At 43.6% G+C, this 17344-nt stretch overlaps 1 protein-coding gene and 1 pseudogene across 1 annotated transcript in view; one reads left to right on the forward strand and one right to left on the reverse strand.

Annotated features, from left to right (window-relative positions):
- SFI1 (SFI1 centrin binding protein) overlaps positions 1 to 17344 on the forward strand; it is a 112423-nt gene that overhangs the window by 49943 nt on the left and 45136 nt on the right. Inside the window, 3 exon segments of the mRNA XM_074391025.1 lie at positions 328 to 422; positions 4869 to 4986; positions 8913 to 9015. Coding sequence (XP_074247126.1) covers positions 328 to 422; positions 4869 to 4986; positions 8913 to 9015 — 316 coding nt within the window.
- On the reverse strand, positions 10828 to 11364 carry LOC120361024 (ubiquitin-ribosomal protein eS31 fusion protein-like; annotated as a pseudogene).

Below are 17344 nucleotides of genomic sequence, written 5' to 3' on the forward strand. Positions count from 1 at the left end.
CATACCTGGCTAATTTTCGTATTTTTAGTAGAGACAGGGTTTCACCATGTTGGCCAGGATGATCTCAATCTTTTGACCTCGTGATCCACTCACCTTGGCCTCCTAAAGTGCTGGGATTACAGGTGTGAGCCACTGCGTCCAGCTTAATTCTTGCATTTTTAGTAGAGGTGGGGTTTCACCATATGGGCCAGGCTAGTCTTGAACTCCTGACCTCGAGTGATCCACCTGCCTCGGTCTCCCAAAGTGCTAGGATTACAGACATGAGCCACCACACCTGGCTTGTTGTTTTGTTTTAAAGAAATGCCATTTGCTTTTTTGGCTCCTCAGGTATTACCTGTACAACCTGATGTTCCAGACCTGGAAGACCTATGTGCGTCAGCAGCAGGAGATGAGGAGCAAGTACATTAGAGCCGAGGTTCATGGTGAGAAAAAGAAGTACATGTCTAAAGAAGATGCCCATATTTACTTTGCAGAAGGTCTTAGGAAGGACAAACATATTGTCTTCGAGATAGAATAACTCTAGGTCTAAGGAAGATTTGTTTGATTTTCTTTCATAATCTTAGAGTAGAATCTTAGACCTAGAATAACTCTAGATCTAAGGAAGATTTGTTTGGTTCTCTTTCATAATTTTTCAGAAAGTGTGATCTCTGAGTGGACACCTTAGGATTGGATCCCTATGGTTTTCTCAGTATGGCATGGTTGGAGCCCATAAAGCTCATTTAATCAGAATTTGTATGAACTGGCTGTTCCTGGCCTGCTGGCTCAGTGTGCTGGCTGTGACTCCCCAATGGCACCTGGGTCTGCGGTCTGTCTTGCTGTGTCAAGTTGCCTGGAGAGTCTGGAGCAGAGCTGCAGTGCTTTTTTTTTTTTGAGACGGAGTTTCGCTCTTGTTACCCAGGCTGGAGTGCAATGGCGCGATCTCGGCTCAGCCTCCGCCTCCTGGGTTCAAGCAGTTCTCCTGCCTCAGCCTCCTGAGTAGCTGGGATTACAGGCACGCGCCACCATGCCCAGCTATTTTTTTGTATTTTTAGTAGAGACGGGGTTTCACCATGTTGACCAGGATGGTCTCGATCTCTCGACCTCGTGATCCACCCGCCTCAGCCTCCCAAAGTGCTGGGATTACAGGCTTGAGCCACCGCGCCCGGCTTGCAGTGCTTTTTTTAAATCTACTTTCCCAAGTTGTCCCTTAGTGATAGGTTAAAGTCACTTTAGCTCTGGTTAAAGTCTGGTTTCTCTGTGAATTGATCCCAGAAACCCATATGGAGAGTCTAAGGAAAAAGACATAGAGTTTCAAAATGATAACACAGACTGGATTCGCAGTAGAATGTCCTAAAGATGCCTCAAACTCTGCAAGATACAAGTACAACCTGTCAACTCCCCTACAACTTAGACCTGCTGTTCCTTTGCCTTTTCCTTAGTAATGGCATCCATTCCTCAAGCCTTGTGTCATTGGTTACCTAATCTTTTAAGATGGCCCTCTGAGCATCACTTGCAATCATCTTTGCATTGCTACTGCCTGAGAGTAATCCTCATCTTTTTTTCCAGAGTGTTATAAGTACCTCTTCATTAATCTCCCTCATTTATTTTTTCTTGCAATTTCTGCCTCCCTAGTTCAAGTGATTCTCTTGCTTCAGCCTCCCAAGTAGTTGGAATTACAGGCGCCTGCCACCATGCCTGGCTAATTTTGTAGTTTTAGTAAAGATAGGGTTTCACTGTGTTGGCCAGGCTGGTATCAAACTCCTGACCTCAGGTGATCCACTGCCTTGGCTTCCCAAAGTATTGGGATTATAGGCATGAGCCACCATGCCTGGCTAAATATTTCATAATTATGATTTGATTTCTTCAGATTCTGTAGCCGTCGCCCCCTTTCATTCCTTGATGTTGGTAATTTATGTCTTTGGTCTTTTATTCTTGCTTAGTCTGGCTAGAGGTTTATCCCAGGATGATCTTGATATTCTGACCTCATGATCTGCCTGCCTCGGCCTCCCAAAGTGCTGGGATTACAGGCATCAGCCTCCATAGCCAGGCTTTTCATTTTTTCTTTTTCAGACAGAATCTCTCTCTGTCACTCAGGATGGAGTGCAGAGTGGTGCAAGCTCGATTCACTGCAACCTCTGCCTCCCGGGTTCAAGTGATTTTCCTGCACCAGCCTCCTGAGTAGCTGGAATTATAGGTGCCTGCCACCACACCCAGCTAATTTCTTTTTTGTATTTTTAGTAGAGACGTTTACTGCTATAAAGTTCTCTTAAACACTAACTACATTACAGAAATTTTAGTAAGTTACGCTTCTGTTTCCATTCAGTAAAATATTTGTTTTCTGATTTTCCCTGAGACCTCTTTGCTCCATAGATTATTTAGAAGTATGTTTAGGTTTGTAATATTTGGGATTTTCCCTGTATCTTTCTATTAAGGATTTCTAGTTTATTCCATTATGGTTAGAGAACAAGACTCAATATCATTTCACTTCCTTTAATTTTGTTAAGGTTTGTTTTGTGGCCCCAAATAGCTTGGCTCTATCTTGTAAATGTTCTGTATTTACTTGAAGAATGTACATTCTGCTGTCTCATATTATCCATAGTTACAGTGACTCTAGCTATGTATTGTGGAATAGAAGGAAAAAGTCATTTGGAGGTTTAAGATAAAAAGAGTTATCCAGGCACAGTGGCTCACACCTGTAATCCCAGCACTTTGGGAGGCCAAGGTGGGAGGATTACTTGAGGCCAGGAGTTCAAGACCAGCTTAGGCAACATGGCAAAAACCTCATCTCTAAAAAAAAAAAAAAAAAAAAAAAAAAATACAAAATTAGCCAGTTGTGGTGGTGCACACCTGCAGTCCCAGCTACTCAAGAGGCAAGTTATTTCTGACATATAACTAGTTATGTCAGGCCATGTCCATAGACCTCAGGGAGTGTCCTTTCACTCTTGCACTGTTAAATAAAAAGTTTGCAAGTACTTGGAAGCCTTAAGGAAGCATGGGTCTCAAACTGTCATGTGCATTAGAATCATAGCAGAGACAGTTAATGAGATTCCTATGTTCCATATTCTGGAAAGAGCAGATAGTGTTTATTTTAGAAAATTTTCATAGATACATAATCTCATATACACTTTTCAAACATATCTCTGAGAAAGGTACCATTTTACAGATGAGGAACTTGTATGAGATTACTTATGTAATAAGTGAAAGAGCCAGTAAGTCTGCCTTGCCTTACTCAGGATCTCCCAAATTCTAAACCACAGCACCACAGTAGTTCTCATTACCTGAAGTGTGCTAATTCCTGATGTCCAGTGTGAAACCAAGCAAGATACATGTTAAATTCTCTTTCATATTTTGATTTGTCAACAGCTGTGAAATATAAAGTGTAGTGACAGTCCTATTGACTACATCTTGGAGGTTGTCCTAAAAATGATTGATATAATTTTATTTTCTCCTTTGTCTTCTAAAAAGATAAGACATTTACTTCATTAGTAGTGACTTTCATAATGAAAACAGAATTTACAACAAGGAGAGACCTGCATGTCTTTGCATCTTCCATATCTCGTAAATTATCTTTTCTCCAGGATCATTACTAGGCTTTTTTTTTTTTTTTTTTTTTAAGACGGAGTTTTGCTCTTGTTACCCAGGCTGGAGTGCAATGGCGCAATCTCTGCTCACCTCAACCTCCGCCTCCTGGGTTCAGGCAATTCTCCTGCCTCAGCCTCCTGAGTAGCTGGGATTACAGGCATGTGCCACCATGCCCAGCTACTTTTTTGTATTTTTAGTAGAGACGGGGTTTCACCATGTTGACCAGGATGGCCTCGATCTCTTGACCTCATGATCCACCGCCTCGGCCCCCCAAAGTGCTGGGATTACAGGCTTGAGCCACCGCACCGGGCCATTACGAGGCATTTTATTGTTTCCTCAACGTATATATTATTTCCCTTTATCTTGCTTATTCACTTTTACGTTTATTGTTTCAAACAGCAAGTTTTTTTTTTTCCTCTTTACTAAAACGTGAGCTTGGAGTCAAACAGCAAGTTTTATATCGTGGTTTCTTCTTCTTTAACTTTGTAATGTGGAAAACTTTAAATATCTACAAAAATTGAAAGGTCTCTCTTTTTTTTTTTTTTTTGGAGACAGAGTCTCACTCTGTTGCGCAGGCTGGAGTGCAATGGCACAATCTCGGCTCTCTGCAACCTCTGCCTTCCAGGTTTGAGCAATTCTCCTGCCTCAGCCTCCTGAGTGGCTGGGACTACAGGTGCACGCCATCACACCCAGCTAATTTTTGTACTTTTAGTAGACATAGGTTTCACCAGGTTGGTCAGGCTGGTCTCTCCTGACCTCAGGTGATCTGCCAGTCTCAGCCTCCCAGAGTGTTGGGATTACAAGCGTGAACCACCAAGCCCAGCCTGAAAGATGTTTAATAGAATAATGAACCTCCATGTATCCATTACCCAGCTTTGATTATCTACTCATGCCATTATTGTGAGATCCATCTCTCTACTTCTTTGCTGCCTATTTATTCACATCATTTCATCTAAAAATTGCAGAGTATATCTATAAAAATAAGTGCTTTGCTAGAACAGCAGCTATTAAATGTGTTCAAAACAAAGAAGAAGAAAAAATAAGTGCTTTTAAAGCAAAAGGTTTATGAGCAGTCAGTACGTTGATTTTTCTTTAAATGCTTTGTAAAAGTCATTATTTGCTCAAAGTCTTCACGTGTTCTTGCACCCTAATTAATTGTGTAGTGCTTCACAACTTTTCCAGCAGGGGGTGCTTGGAGGTTGGAGGGATTTAAATAATCAAAGGAAAGAAAGCCCTTGAGGTTTTATCATAACCTGGAGTAATCCATCTCTTCCTATGCCTTTTGAAAATCTCTTTGGTGAATCTAGATGCAAAGCAAAAGATGCGACAAGCCTGGAAGTCTTGGTTGATCTACGTGGTTTTTCGTAGGACCAAACTTCAGATGCAGACTACAGCTCTGGAGTTTAGGCAACGGAATATCTTATGGTGAGTCTCCTCAGCTGTCCTACAAATTAGTAGCCATCATTTTACCTCATCAGCTTTATGGTGCTGGAAAGCAGCATAAAAAGCTACCTTAAAACAATGGTTTTTGTTTTTGTTTTTTTTTGAAATAGGGTCTTTCTCTGTCACCCAGGCTAGAGTGTAGCGGCACAGTTGCAGCTCACTACAACTTCCACCTCCCAAGCTCAAACAGTTCTTCCGCCTCAGCCTCCTTAGTAGCTGGGACTACAGGCTTGCACCACTATGTCCAGCTAATTCCCTTTTTTCATTTTGTTTTGTAGAGGCAGGGTTTTATCATGTTTCCCAGGCTGCTCTTGAATTTGTGGGCCCGAGCGATCTGCCCACCTCAGCCTCCCAAAGTGCTAGGATCATAGGCAACTTTGAACATAGTTGATGCCCAATAAAGAATTATTGATAACTTGTTCAACTATAAGATCAGATTTTTACATAATCATAATTAACACTAATTGAGTACTATGTTCTAAACCCTATATTAAGTTTGTGTGTGCATGTGTTAATTTCATAAAGTATCTTCTTTAACCCTCACTGTAAATTATAAGTACCATGACTGTACTTATGATTTAAGATTAAGATGTACAATGAGGCTCAGAGAGGTTGAGTAACCTGCCTAGCACATACAGGTTTTAACTGGCAAAACTAGGCTCACCCACCCATGCTCTTAACTGCTGTTCTGCATTGCATCCCATCAGCATTGTAGACATACTGAGGAACATGAGTTAGTCCACTTTTATAACCAACTGTGTAACAGTGAGCTGCATTATAATGGGACAGATTGCACTGTATTTTGTCTGTAGTGGTCCACTGGTGTCCTGAATGGTAGGATATTAAGAGCTCACTTCCTGCCTGAAAGAGTTGGGTATTGAACAAAGTATGGATAATAGCAGGGGCTTTGCAGCTGTGCTGACTTGGGTTTGAATCCCTCTTCCAACCTGTATTATTGGGTCATTTCATCTCTTCAGCTCTTATTTTCCTCATCTGTGAAATAGTTACACCATAGTTGTAGGTTTGTCATCAGGAAGAAATAAAGGAATATCTTTAAAGTACTTAACAGTGTCCAGAACAGCAGTGGATATAAAGAAGTTATTTAAGTAGAAATAAGATAGGCAGAGTACAGTAGCTCAAACCTGTAATCACAAAATTTGGGGACCTAAGGTGGGAGGATTGCTTGAGGACAGGAGTTTGAGACCAGCCTGGGCAACAAAGCCAAGACCCTGTCTCTACACACGAAACAATTTTTTAAAATAAATAATTAGGTCAGGTGCAGTGGTTCACACCTGTAATCCCAGCACTTTGGTAGGCCAAGGCAGGTGGATCACAAGGTCAGGAGTTCAAGACTAGCCTGGCCTAGATGGTGAAACCCCATCTATACTAAAAATAAAAAAAGTTAGCTGGGTGTGGTGGCAGGCGCCTGTAATCCCAGATGCTTAGGAGGCTGAAGCAGAGATTACTGGAACCTGGGAGGTGGAGGTTGCAGTCAGCAGAGATCATGCTACTGCCCTCCAGCCTGGGTGACAGAGCGAGACTCTGTCTCAAAAAAAAAAAAAAAAATTAATTAATTAAAATTGTTACTTAAAATGTATTTAGCAAGTATCTCAAAATGCCTAATTAGTATGCAGTTTTACTTGAGTCTGAGCGATACTTTTATATAAATAATTCATTTTCTCAACGTACATTTATTTGAGACAAAGTCTCAAATAAATAGGCTGGGCAGCGTATTTGAGACTTTGTCTCAAATAAATACTCTGTCACCCAGGCTAGAGTACCGTGGTGTAATCTTTGCTGACTAGAACCTGTACTTCCTGGGTTCGAGTGATTCTCCTGCCTCAGCCTCCAGAGTGAATGGGATTACAGGTGCATGCCACCATGCCTAGCTAATTTTTTGTATTTTTAGTAAAGACGGGGTTTTACCATGTTGGCCAGGCTGGTCTTGAACTCCTGACCTCAGGTGATCTACCCACCTTGGCCTCCCAAAGTGCTGGGATTACAGGCATGAGCCGCAGTGCCCAACCTATTTATTGAGGGCTTAAAATGTTCCTGGCAGTGCCTGAAACTTTATCTTGGTGAAACTCCATCTCTACTAAAAAAAAATAGAAAAGTTAGCCAGGTGTGGTGCATACCCGTAATCCCAGCTACTCGGGAGACTAAGGCATGAGAACTGCTTGAACCAGGGAGGCAGAGGTTGCAGTGAGCTGAGATTGTGCCACTGAAGTGCAGCCTGGGCAACAGAGTGAGACTCTGTCTCAAAAGAAAAATGGCTTCCACAGGAGGCCTGCACACTGCCGCTTGTGCTGCTGCCATGTCTTTAGTGATCCCTGAAAAGTTCCAGCATATTTTGCAAGTATTCAACACCAATATCAATGGGCAACAGAAAATAGCCTTTGCCATCACTGCCATTAAGGGTGTGGTTGATAATACACTCATGTGATGTTGAGGAAAGCAGACATTGACCTCATCAAGAGGGCAGGAGAACTCACTGAGGATGAGATGGCATGTGTGATCACCATTATGCAGAATTCATACCAGTACAAGATCCCAGGCTGGTTCTTGAACAGACGGAAGGGTGTAAAGGATGGAAAATATAGCCAGGTCCTAGCCAATGGTCTGGACAACAAGCTCCATGCAGACCTGCAGCGACTGAAGAAGATTTGGGCCCATAGAGGGCTGTGCCACTTCTGGGGCTTTCGTGTTCAAGACTACTGGCCACTGCAGCGTACTATGGGTGTGTCCAAGAAGAAATAAGTCTGTAGGCCTTGTCTGTTGATAAATAGTTTATATACCTAAAAAAATAAACAAAACATTCCTGGTACTGTATTGGTGCTGGGACTATATTCAGGAAATGTGTGATTCCCTAAATGCGTAAGAAGATAAGTGATTCTACTACATGGGAGTGATGTTTAAAAAAAAAAAAAAAAAAAAAAGGTAAGTGATCGTGTAAGATAGCTTGAGGTTTTGCAGAGTGCTGCAGGTGAGCATGGTCTAATAGAAATCTTTCTGGGTTAGAGTGACCAGGCAAAGGAGTGTTTCTGTAAAGCACAGGTTGGAAACTCTTATTTCCCCATGACTATTTTCCTAGAACAAATTTAAAAATTAGTAGAAAAGAAACCAAGACTGAAATGAAAGTCTGACCAGGAAGCTAAGAAGGAAAAGGATACAGCGGACTAGAAATCTAAAAGCCACTTTATTACAGATTATTTTGTGAAATCTCCTGATTTTCAAATGTTGATAATAACTCTTGTTTGTTTGTTTGTTTTTCTGAGATGAAGTCTTGCTCTGTTGCCCAGGCTGGAGTGCAGTGGTGTGATCTCAGCTCACTGCAATCTTGACAGGTTTAAGCGATTCTTCCACCTTAGCCTCCTAACTAGCTGGGACTACATGGTGCACACTCTGCCATGCCTGGCTAATTTTGTGTGTGTGTGTGTGTGTGTTTTAGTAGATACAGGGTTCACCATGTTGTCCAGGCTGGTTTCAAACTCCTGAGCTCAGCCAGTCGCCCGCCTTGGCCTCCCAAAGTGCAGTGATTACAGGCGTGAGCCACCGCACCTGGCCCATAACATTTTTTTCTGTCTGTTTTTGTTGTTGTTGTTCCCTGGCCACGTCTGATAAGACTATAACGTATTTTTTTTTAACAAACCAGACTATATAGGCCGAACAGAGCATGTCTGTGGTGTCTAAAGCCGGATCTGACCTTAGGAACCATAAGTTTCCAACCGTTAATTGGCAGCTCTAGGACTTTTTCTCAATTGTTTCCTTTTTTCCCCCAGCAGTGAATCTACAGATGGCACTATGAGGGAGAGGACTAGAGCTGAGGGTCTGAGGCCCCACACTAACTGCTCCTCTTTTCTGAGTGGCTTTCTTCTGATGGGTTCCATCTTTGACTTGCTCTTTCACAGGGTGTGGTGGAGCATGTGGAGGCAGCGACTAGGACAGGTCCGTGTGAGCTGTGCCCTCCATGCCTCTGCTGTGAAGCACAGGTCCCTGAGCCTCCAGCTGCAGGTGAGTCCCACAGGCGTGGGTTTTGGTGTTCTCTGTCTATGCTGTCACGCCTCTCACCTACAGAGGGCAGTGCTGGGTCTTCCCTGCAGCTCAGGGCCTGAGAGGCTGTGGGGGCAGAGGTAATCTGGAAGGCTGGGCTCTACCAGAGGGAGGCTGCTGTTAGGAATAAAGTAAAGGCTTGTCCTAGATGAGCCTAGATGAGCAGTGACTTTCACAGTGCTTCTGTGGAACTGGAGAGGGATTTATGAATCAGTTATAAACATGTTTAGAGAAACAGCAGTATACTCTGATTTCCTCATTACTGTTTCCCTACAGCAAATCAGAAAATAATTGAGGCAGAAAAGAAATTAAGACTGAAAAGAAAACTTGGCTTCTTTTTCCTTATAGTTTTGATTGCCTTAGAATATTCTTTTAGGCAAGCCATTGGCTTTGTCAACCATCAAGGACTAAAGCCTGTACTAAAATTTTCTTATCCTTTGACATATTCTCTGAATTCTTGTCATGTTTTTGTGTCTGCTGGGTTCTTACAGAGCTGCCAAGTAAGTTATAGGAAATAGAACAGGGAAGAGGAAAAAAAAATTAATTCCTGTTTCCAAATGTAGGAATAGTATCTTCTTATTCTAACAACCAATTGCATAGTCCGTGTAAATATGTGTAGATCACTTGCAAATAGCGTATACAGACATCTAGGTCAGGGATCTGGCTCACAGGCCAAATTGGACCTGCTTTCTGTTTTTGTAAATAAAATTTTACTGGGATGCTGCTACAACCATTCATTTATGTGTAGTCTGTGGCTGCTTTCAGATGATAAGGGCAGAGTAAAGTAGTTGCAACAGGGACCTTATGGCCTACAAAGACTAAACTGTTTGTTTTCTGACCCTTTAGAAAAAGTTTGCTGACCTCTGAACTTGTAAGGTCTTCTGAGGCAATAGCAAAGAAATAAGAGACACAGTTCTTGCTAATAATAATAAAAGTACCAATAGCAGCAGCGACAGAAGTAGCTTTTATTCAGCCTGGGTGACAGTGGGACCCTGTCTCAAAAAAAAAAAAAAAAGAAGCTTTTATTGTGATCTTACTTGTGGTCTTGGGTGCTGGACTAAGTGCTTTTTTAAAAAGTCCATATTGGTCGGGTGCGTTGGCTTATATGCCTGTAATCCCAGCACTTTGTGAGGCCAAGGCAGGCGGATCATGAGGTCAGGAGTTCAAGACTAGCCTGACCAACATGGTGAAACCCCATCTCTATTAAAAATACAAAAATTAGCCAGCATGGTGGTGTGTGCCTGAAGTCCCGGCTACTTGGGAGGCTGAGGCAGAAGAATCGCTTGAACCCGGGAGGCAGAGGTTGCAGTGAGCCGAGATTGTGCCACTGCACTCCAGCCTGGGCAACGGAGTGAGACTCTGTCTCAAAAAAAAAAAAAAAAAAAAAAAAGCAAAAAAAAATCTCATATTATTGTTAAGGAAACCAGGAAGGTTAAATAACTTGAACCAGGGTCATAGGTATAGTGACGCTTAGAGCCAGACTTTAACCTAAGCAGCTAGAAAAGTGCATCATCATCTTAATCACTGTGCAGTATTGTGCTGAATAGACTTGTAACCTCAGGAGGGAGATGGAACTGATAAATGGGAAAATACTATAAAGTCAGGGAGACTGGCTAAACTTTTAGAGTGACTGCGAATATAGGGAAATTAAACATAATAAGACTGATTTTCTGTCGTTGATGGACAACTGTGTAAGTGTTCTTCCCTTTCTAAAAGCCACTTGGAGAGGCTCTAAGATTATTCTACCGATGCTGCTGTTTAGAATTCCTCTTTTGTTGTTGTTTACTGTTTTTTGTGATTGTTGTTAGTTCTTGTCTTTTATTAACTCATAGTTGTCTTCTGGTTTGTTGAAGCAGTAAGTCAGACAACATTTGCCACAATAATGTCTGTCAAAGTGGCTTGCCATAAACACTCCAGCACCACATTCATCAGAAGGGCACTCTCGACAAAGGTGACTAATTTACTATTCTCATCCACCTTATAGTATTCCGGGACAGCCAGCTTAACCTTTCTCTTGTGCTTATTCTTCTTGGGAGTGGTGTAAGACTTCTTCCTTTTCTTAGCACCACCACGAGGTCTCAACACCAGGTGAAGTGTAGACTCCTTTTGAATGTTGTAGTCAAAGTACGTCCATCTTCCAGTTGCTTGCCAGCAAAGATCAGTCTTTGCTGATCAGGAGGAATTCTTTCCTTATCATGGATTGTGGCCTTTACATTTTCTATCTTATCTGAGGGTTCAACTTCGAGGGTGATGGTCTTCCCCGTAAGGGTTTTCACGAAAATCTGCATTTTGGTGGCAGCTTCACTTCAGATGGTGAGTAGAAAAGGCAGAACGCCGTGCAGGCCCACAGGGTTTCCAGCACCCCCGCCAAAGGACCTGTTTTTTTGTTTTGAGATAGTCTAGCTCTGTCGCCTAGGCTAGAGTGCAGTGGCGCAATCTCAGTTCACTGCAACCTCTGACTCCCAGGATGCAGTGATTCGCCTGCCTCAGACTCCCAAGTAATTGGGATTATAGGCACCTGCCATCACCCTCTGCTAATTTTGTATTTCTGGTAGAAATGGGGTTTCGCCATGTTGGCTAGGCTGGTCTCGAACTCCTGACCTCAAGTGATTTACCTGCCCTCTCCAACCTCCCAAAGTGCTGGGATTACAAGCGTGAGCCATTGTGCCTGGCCCCAAAATTTTCTTTTTACAGTTATCTTCAAAGCATGCAACAACATTTAATTAATTTTTTTTAAGAGATGAGTTCTTACCATATTGCCGAGGCTGGCCTCCTGTACTCAAGTGATCTTTCCCTCAGTCTCCAAGTAGCTGGTACAACTGGCATGTGCCACCATGCCTGGCTCTGATTAAATATTTTTTATGATAGGAGGCTTTTATGGTTTGAGGTTGGATTTAGCATATTTAAACAGCTAAAAGTCATTCAGAGTCAAATCCAGTGAAAACTGTTGAGTACTTAGGGTAATTTGATACTGATGAAAAACTATATGGGGCTCTAAGTATGACCTGGATTTCATTGTGTGGATTATAAGTAATAATGCTACACCTGTAACCCTAGCACTTTGGGAGGCCGAGTTAGGCAGACTGCTTGAACCCAGGAGTTTGAGACCAGCTTGTGTAACACGGCGAAACCCTGTCTCTACCAAAAAAATACAGAAAATTAGCTGGGCATGGTGGTGAGTTCCTGTAGTCCTAGCTGCTCTATAGGCAGAGCTGGGATAATCCCCTGAGCCTGAGAAGTTGAGGCTGCAGTGAGCTGTGATTGTGCCTCTGTACTCCAGCATGGGCAACACAGCAAGACGTTGTCTCAGAATGACGATGATGACAATGCTCTGTGTTCGGTAAGTACCATGCCAAGAATTACACTCTCAATCTACACAGCATCTCTTTGCACTAAGCGGATAAGACGTCATGAAATATATAAAATTTTAATTTTAATTTAAAATTTAAAATTAAATTTGGTATTTCAAACATAGAAACACATAAAATATAAAACACTTATAAAAATATTAGCAGATAGCCAAGTACTCACCACCCTCACCCAGATTTAAAAGGTTATAGCATTTTCTATACTTGCTCCAGAATTTTTTTTAAGTTAGTTTTTTAAATTTATTTATTTATTTATTTATTTATTTTAAGTTAGTTTTTTGTTTGTTTGTTTGTTTGTTTGGTTTTTTTTTGAGACGGAGTTTCGCTCTTGTTACCCAGGCTGGAGTGCAATGGCGTGATCTCGGCTCACCGCAACCTCTGCTTCCTGGGTTCAGGCAATTCTCCTGCCTCAGCCTCCTGAGTAGCTGGGATTACAGGCACACGCCACCATGCCCAGCTAATTTTTTGTATTTTTAGTAGAGACGGGGTTTCACCATGTTGACCAGGATGGTCTCGATCTCTCGACCTCGTGATCCACCCGCCTCGGCCTCCCAAAGTGCTGGGATTACAGGCTTGAGCCACCGTGCCTGGCTGTTTTTTTTTTTTTTTTGAGGCGGAGTTTCACTCTTGTTACCCAGGCTGGAGTGCAGTGGTGTGATCCCGGCTCACTGCAACCTCCGCCTCCCAGATTCAGGCAATTCTCCTGCCTCAGCCTCCTGAGTAGCTGGGATTACAGGTATGCGCCACCATACCCAGCTAATTTTTTGTATTTTTAGTAGAGACGGGGTTTCACCTTGTTGACCAGGATGGTCTCGATCTCTTGACCTCATGATCCACCTGCCTTGGCCTCCCAAAGTGCTGGGATTACAGGCTTGAGCCACCACGCCCGGCCTTAAGTTAGTTTTTAGGGTAAGGATCTCACTCTGCTGCCCAGTCTGGAGTGCGGTGGCACCATCGTGGCTCACTGTAGTCTTGACCTCACAGGTGTAAGTGATTCTCCCATCTCAGCCTCCCAAGTAGATGGGAACACAGGTGTGTGCAGCCATGCCCAGCTAGTGCAGTGTGTGTGTGTGTGTGTGTGCGTGTGTGTGTGTGTGTGCGTGCGCGCACGTGCACGCACGCGCACATACGTCTATGGATATGGAGTCAGGGTCTCACCATGTTGCCCAGGCCCAGGCTGGTCTTAAACTTCTGAGCTCAAGTGATCCACCCACCTCAGCCTCCCAAGTGCTGGGATTATAGGCATGAGCCACCGTGCCTGGCCCAGAATTTGTTTTTTTTTTTTTTTTGAGACAGAGTCTCGCTGTATCGCCAGGCTGGAGTACAGTGGTACAATCTCAGCTCACTGCAACATCCGCCTCCTGGGTTCAAGCAATTCTCCTGCCTTAGCCTGCCGGGTAGCTAGGACTACAGATGCACACCACCATGCCCAGCTAATTTTTGTATATTTTTTATTAGAAACGGGGTTTCACCATGTTGTCCAGGATGGTCTTGATCTCTTGACCTCATGATCTACCCACCTCAGCCTCCGAAAGTGCTGGAATTACAGGTGTGAGCCACTGCGCCCAGTCCCCAGAATGTTTTAAAGTAACAAAATTTAATGGGCACTGCCAAAGCTCTACCCTCTGTCCCTCCCTCCCTCCCTTCTACTGCTTCTCCTTCTTAGAGATAGCTAGTCTTTTGATTCTGGTGTGATTGTTCTCCTTTATTCTTTTTTCTTATAAAAATATGTGCACATGTTCATAAAGAATAAATGTGTGGTGGTACACTCCTGTAGTCCCACCTACGTGGGAAGCTGAGGCAGGAAGATCACTTGAGGTCAAGAGTTTGGCCTCTTTTGAGGCCAGCCTGGGCAATATAATGAGATCCTATCACTTAAGGGGTGGGGGCCAGGGCGGCTTACACCCGACTACCACCACTTTTTGGGGACCAGGGTAAGAGGATCACTTAAGCCTAGGAGTTCAAGACCAAAATAGGCAACATAGTGAGACCCTATCTCTCCTAAAGAAAAAAAAATATGGTGGCACATGCCTGTAGTCCCAGCTACTTGAGAGGCTTGGGTTGGAGGATCACTTGAACCCGGGAACTTAAGGCTGCAGCAAGCCGTTGATCATGCCACTGCACTCCAGCTTGGGCAGCAGAGTAAGAGCCTGTCTCAAAAATTAATTAATTAATAAGTGAATGCCATGGCTTAGTGTAGTTAGGACATTTATGAATGGTGTCATCTACTTTGCAACTTGTTTTCTTAGTGAAACTGTATTTTTGAGGTTTAGCCATGTGATTTCTTTCTTTTTTTTTTTTTTGAGATGGAATTGCCATCTCAACTCCATTTTTTTTTTCTTTTGAGACTCTATTGCGAGGCTGGAGTGCAGTGGCATGATTTTGGCTCACTGCAACGTCCGTCTCCCGGTTCAAGTGATTCCCCTGTCTCAGCCTCCTGAGTAGCTGGGACTACAGGTGCGCGCCACCATGCCTGACTAATTTTTTGTATTTTAGTAGAGATGGGGTTTCACCATGACCACGATGGTCTCGATCTCCTGACTTCATGATTCACCCGCCTCAGCCTCCCAAAGCACTGGGATTACAGGCATGAGCCACCACGCCTGGCCCCCTTCTTTTTTTATTATTTATTTTTTTAATGGATGAGAGGTCTACGTTGCCCCAGCTGGCCTAGAATGTGTAGCCTCGCCTCCTTATACACCAGGACAACTGGCCTGAGCCACTGTAGCTGCTTCTTCTTCTTCTTCTTCTTCTTCTTCTTCGTCTTCGTCTTCGTCTTCGTCTTCGTCTTCGTCTTCGTCTTCGTCGTCGTCTTCGTCGTCGTCTTCGTCGTCGTCTTCGTCGTCGTCTTCGTCGTCTTCGTCGTCTTCGTCTTCGTCTTCTTCGTCTTCTTCGTCTTCGTCTTCGTCTTCGTCTTCGTCTTCGTCTTCTTCGTCTTCGTCTTCGTCTTCTTCTTCTTCGTCGTCTTCTTCGTCTTCTTCGTCTTCTTTCGTCGTCTTCTTTCGTCGTCTTCGTCGTCTTCTTCTTCGTCGTCTTCGTCTTCGTCGTCTTCGTCTTCGTCGTCTTCGTCTTCGTCGTCTTCGTCTTCGTCGTCTTCGTCGTCTTCGTCTCGTCTTCTTCGTCTTCGTCTTCTTCATCTTCGTCTTCTTCGTCTTCGTCTTCTTCTTCTTCGTCTTCTTCGTCTTCTTCTTCTTCTTCTTCTTCGTCTTCCCCCCTTCCCCCCTTCCCCCTTCCCCCTTCCCCCCTTCCCCCCTTCCCCCCTTCCCCCCTTCCCCCCTTCCCCCTTCCCCCCTTCCCCCTTCCCCCTTCCCCCCTTCCCCCCTTCCCCCCTTCTTCCTTCCTTCTTCCTTCCTTCTTCCTTCTTCCTTCCTTCTTCCTTCCTTCTTCCTTCCTTCTTCCTTCCTTCTTCCTTCCTTCTTCCTTCCTTCTTCCTTCCTTCTTCCTTCCTTCTTCCTTCCTTCTTCCTTCCTTCTTCCTTCCTTCTTCCTTCCTTCTTCCTTCCTTCTTCCTTCCTTCTTCCTTCCTTCTTCCTTCCTTCTTCCTTCCTTCTTCTTTCTTTCTTCTTTCTTCTTCTTCTTTCTTCTTCTTCTTTCTTTTCTTCTTCTTCTTCTTCTTCTCTCTCTTTTTTTTTTTTTTTTAAAGAGACAGGGTCTTGCTATGCTGCCCAGGGTGGAATGCAGTGGCTGTTCACAGATGCAGTCCCACTACTGATCAGTACGGGAATTTTGACCTGCTCAGTTTCTGACCTGGGCCGGTTTACTCCTCCTTAGGCAACCTGGTGGTCTCCTGCTCCGGGGAGGTTACCATATTGATGCCGAACTTAGTACAGATACCCGATCAGCATAGCACACTACATCCCAGAACCCCTGGGCTCAAGTGATCCTCTCACCTCAGCCTCCCAAGTAGCTGGGACTACAGGCATGTGTCACCGCGTCTGGTCCTCTTCTTTTTTAAAAATAGAAACAGGCATAAGCCACTGTGCCCAGATAATCCACTTCTTTTAAAGACCAAAACAAAGACAAAAACAAAAAACACCAATGAATTCCACTTTCTTTTTTTTTTTTTTTAATTTTTAGATGGAGTCTTGCTCTGTCACCCAGGCTGGAGTGTAGTGGCATGATCTCAGCTCATCGCAGCCTTTAGCTCCTGGGTTCAAGCGAGTCTCCTGCCTCAGTTTCCCAAGTAGCTGGGATTACAGGCACCCGCCACCACACCTGGCTAGTTTTTCTATTTCTAGTAGAGATGGGGATTTCACCATGTTGGCCGGACTGATCTTGAACTCTTAAGGTCAAGTGATCCACCTGCCTTGGCCTCCCAAAGTGCTGGGATTACCTTTTTTTTTTTTTTTTTTTTTTTTCCTGTAGAGACAGGGTTTCACCATGTTGACCAGGATGGTCTCGATCTCTTGACCTGGTGATCCACCCACCTTGGCCTCCAAAGTGCTGGGATTATAGGTGTGAGCCACCGCGCCCGGCCAGTGCTGGAATTATAGGCATGAGCCACCACACCTGGCCCCCAGTTTCTTTTAATTATATATGTGTCTGTTTCTTGGCTCTCCCTTCCATTCATTTATTTGCCTTATCCATACCATACTGCTTTAGCTATGATTTAATGAAGCAGGTAGACTGTCACAGTGGAATTCTGCCTCTATCACTTATTAGTTTTGTGCCTTTGAATTTTAATTACTTTACCTTGTTTATACCTCAGTATTCTTATCTGTGAGTAGATCATGGTAGTACCTACCTCATAAGATTGTTGAGGCTTTAATAGGATGATCCAGTTATACTCAGAGCAATGCCTAGAATGTGGAAATGCTCTATAAATGCTAGCTGTTTATTACTGTTCCTACCTTGCGCCTCTTAAGGCTCTGTATTTAAGAGAGAATCTCCTTTTTTTTTTTTTTTTAACTTGTCTTAATTGTT

This window comes from Saimiri boliviensis, chromosome 21, assembly GCF_048565385.1.
Source record: "Saimiri boliviensis isolate mSaiBol1 chromosome 21, mSaiBol1.pri, whole genome shotgun sequence".
Taxonomy (NCBI): Eukaryota; Metazoa; Chordata; class Mammalia; order Primates; family Cebidae; genus Saimiri; species Saimiri boliviensis.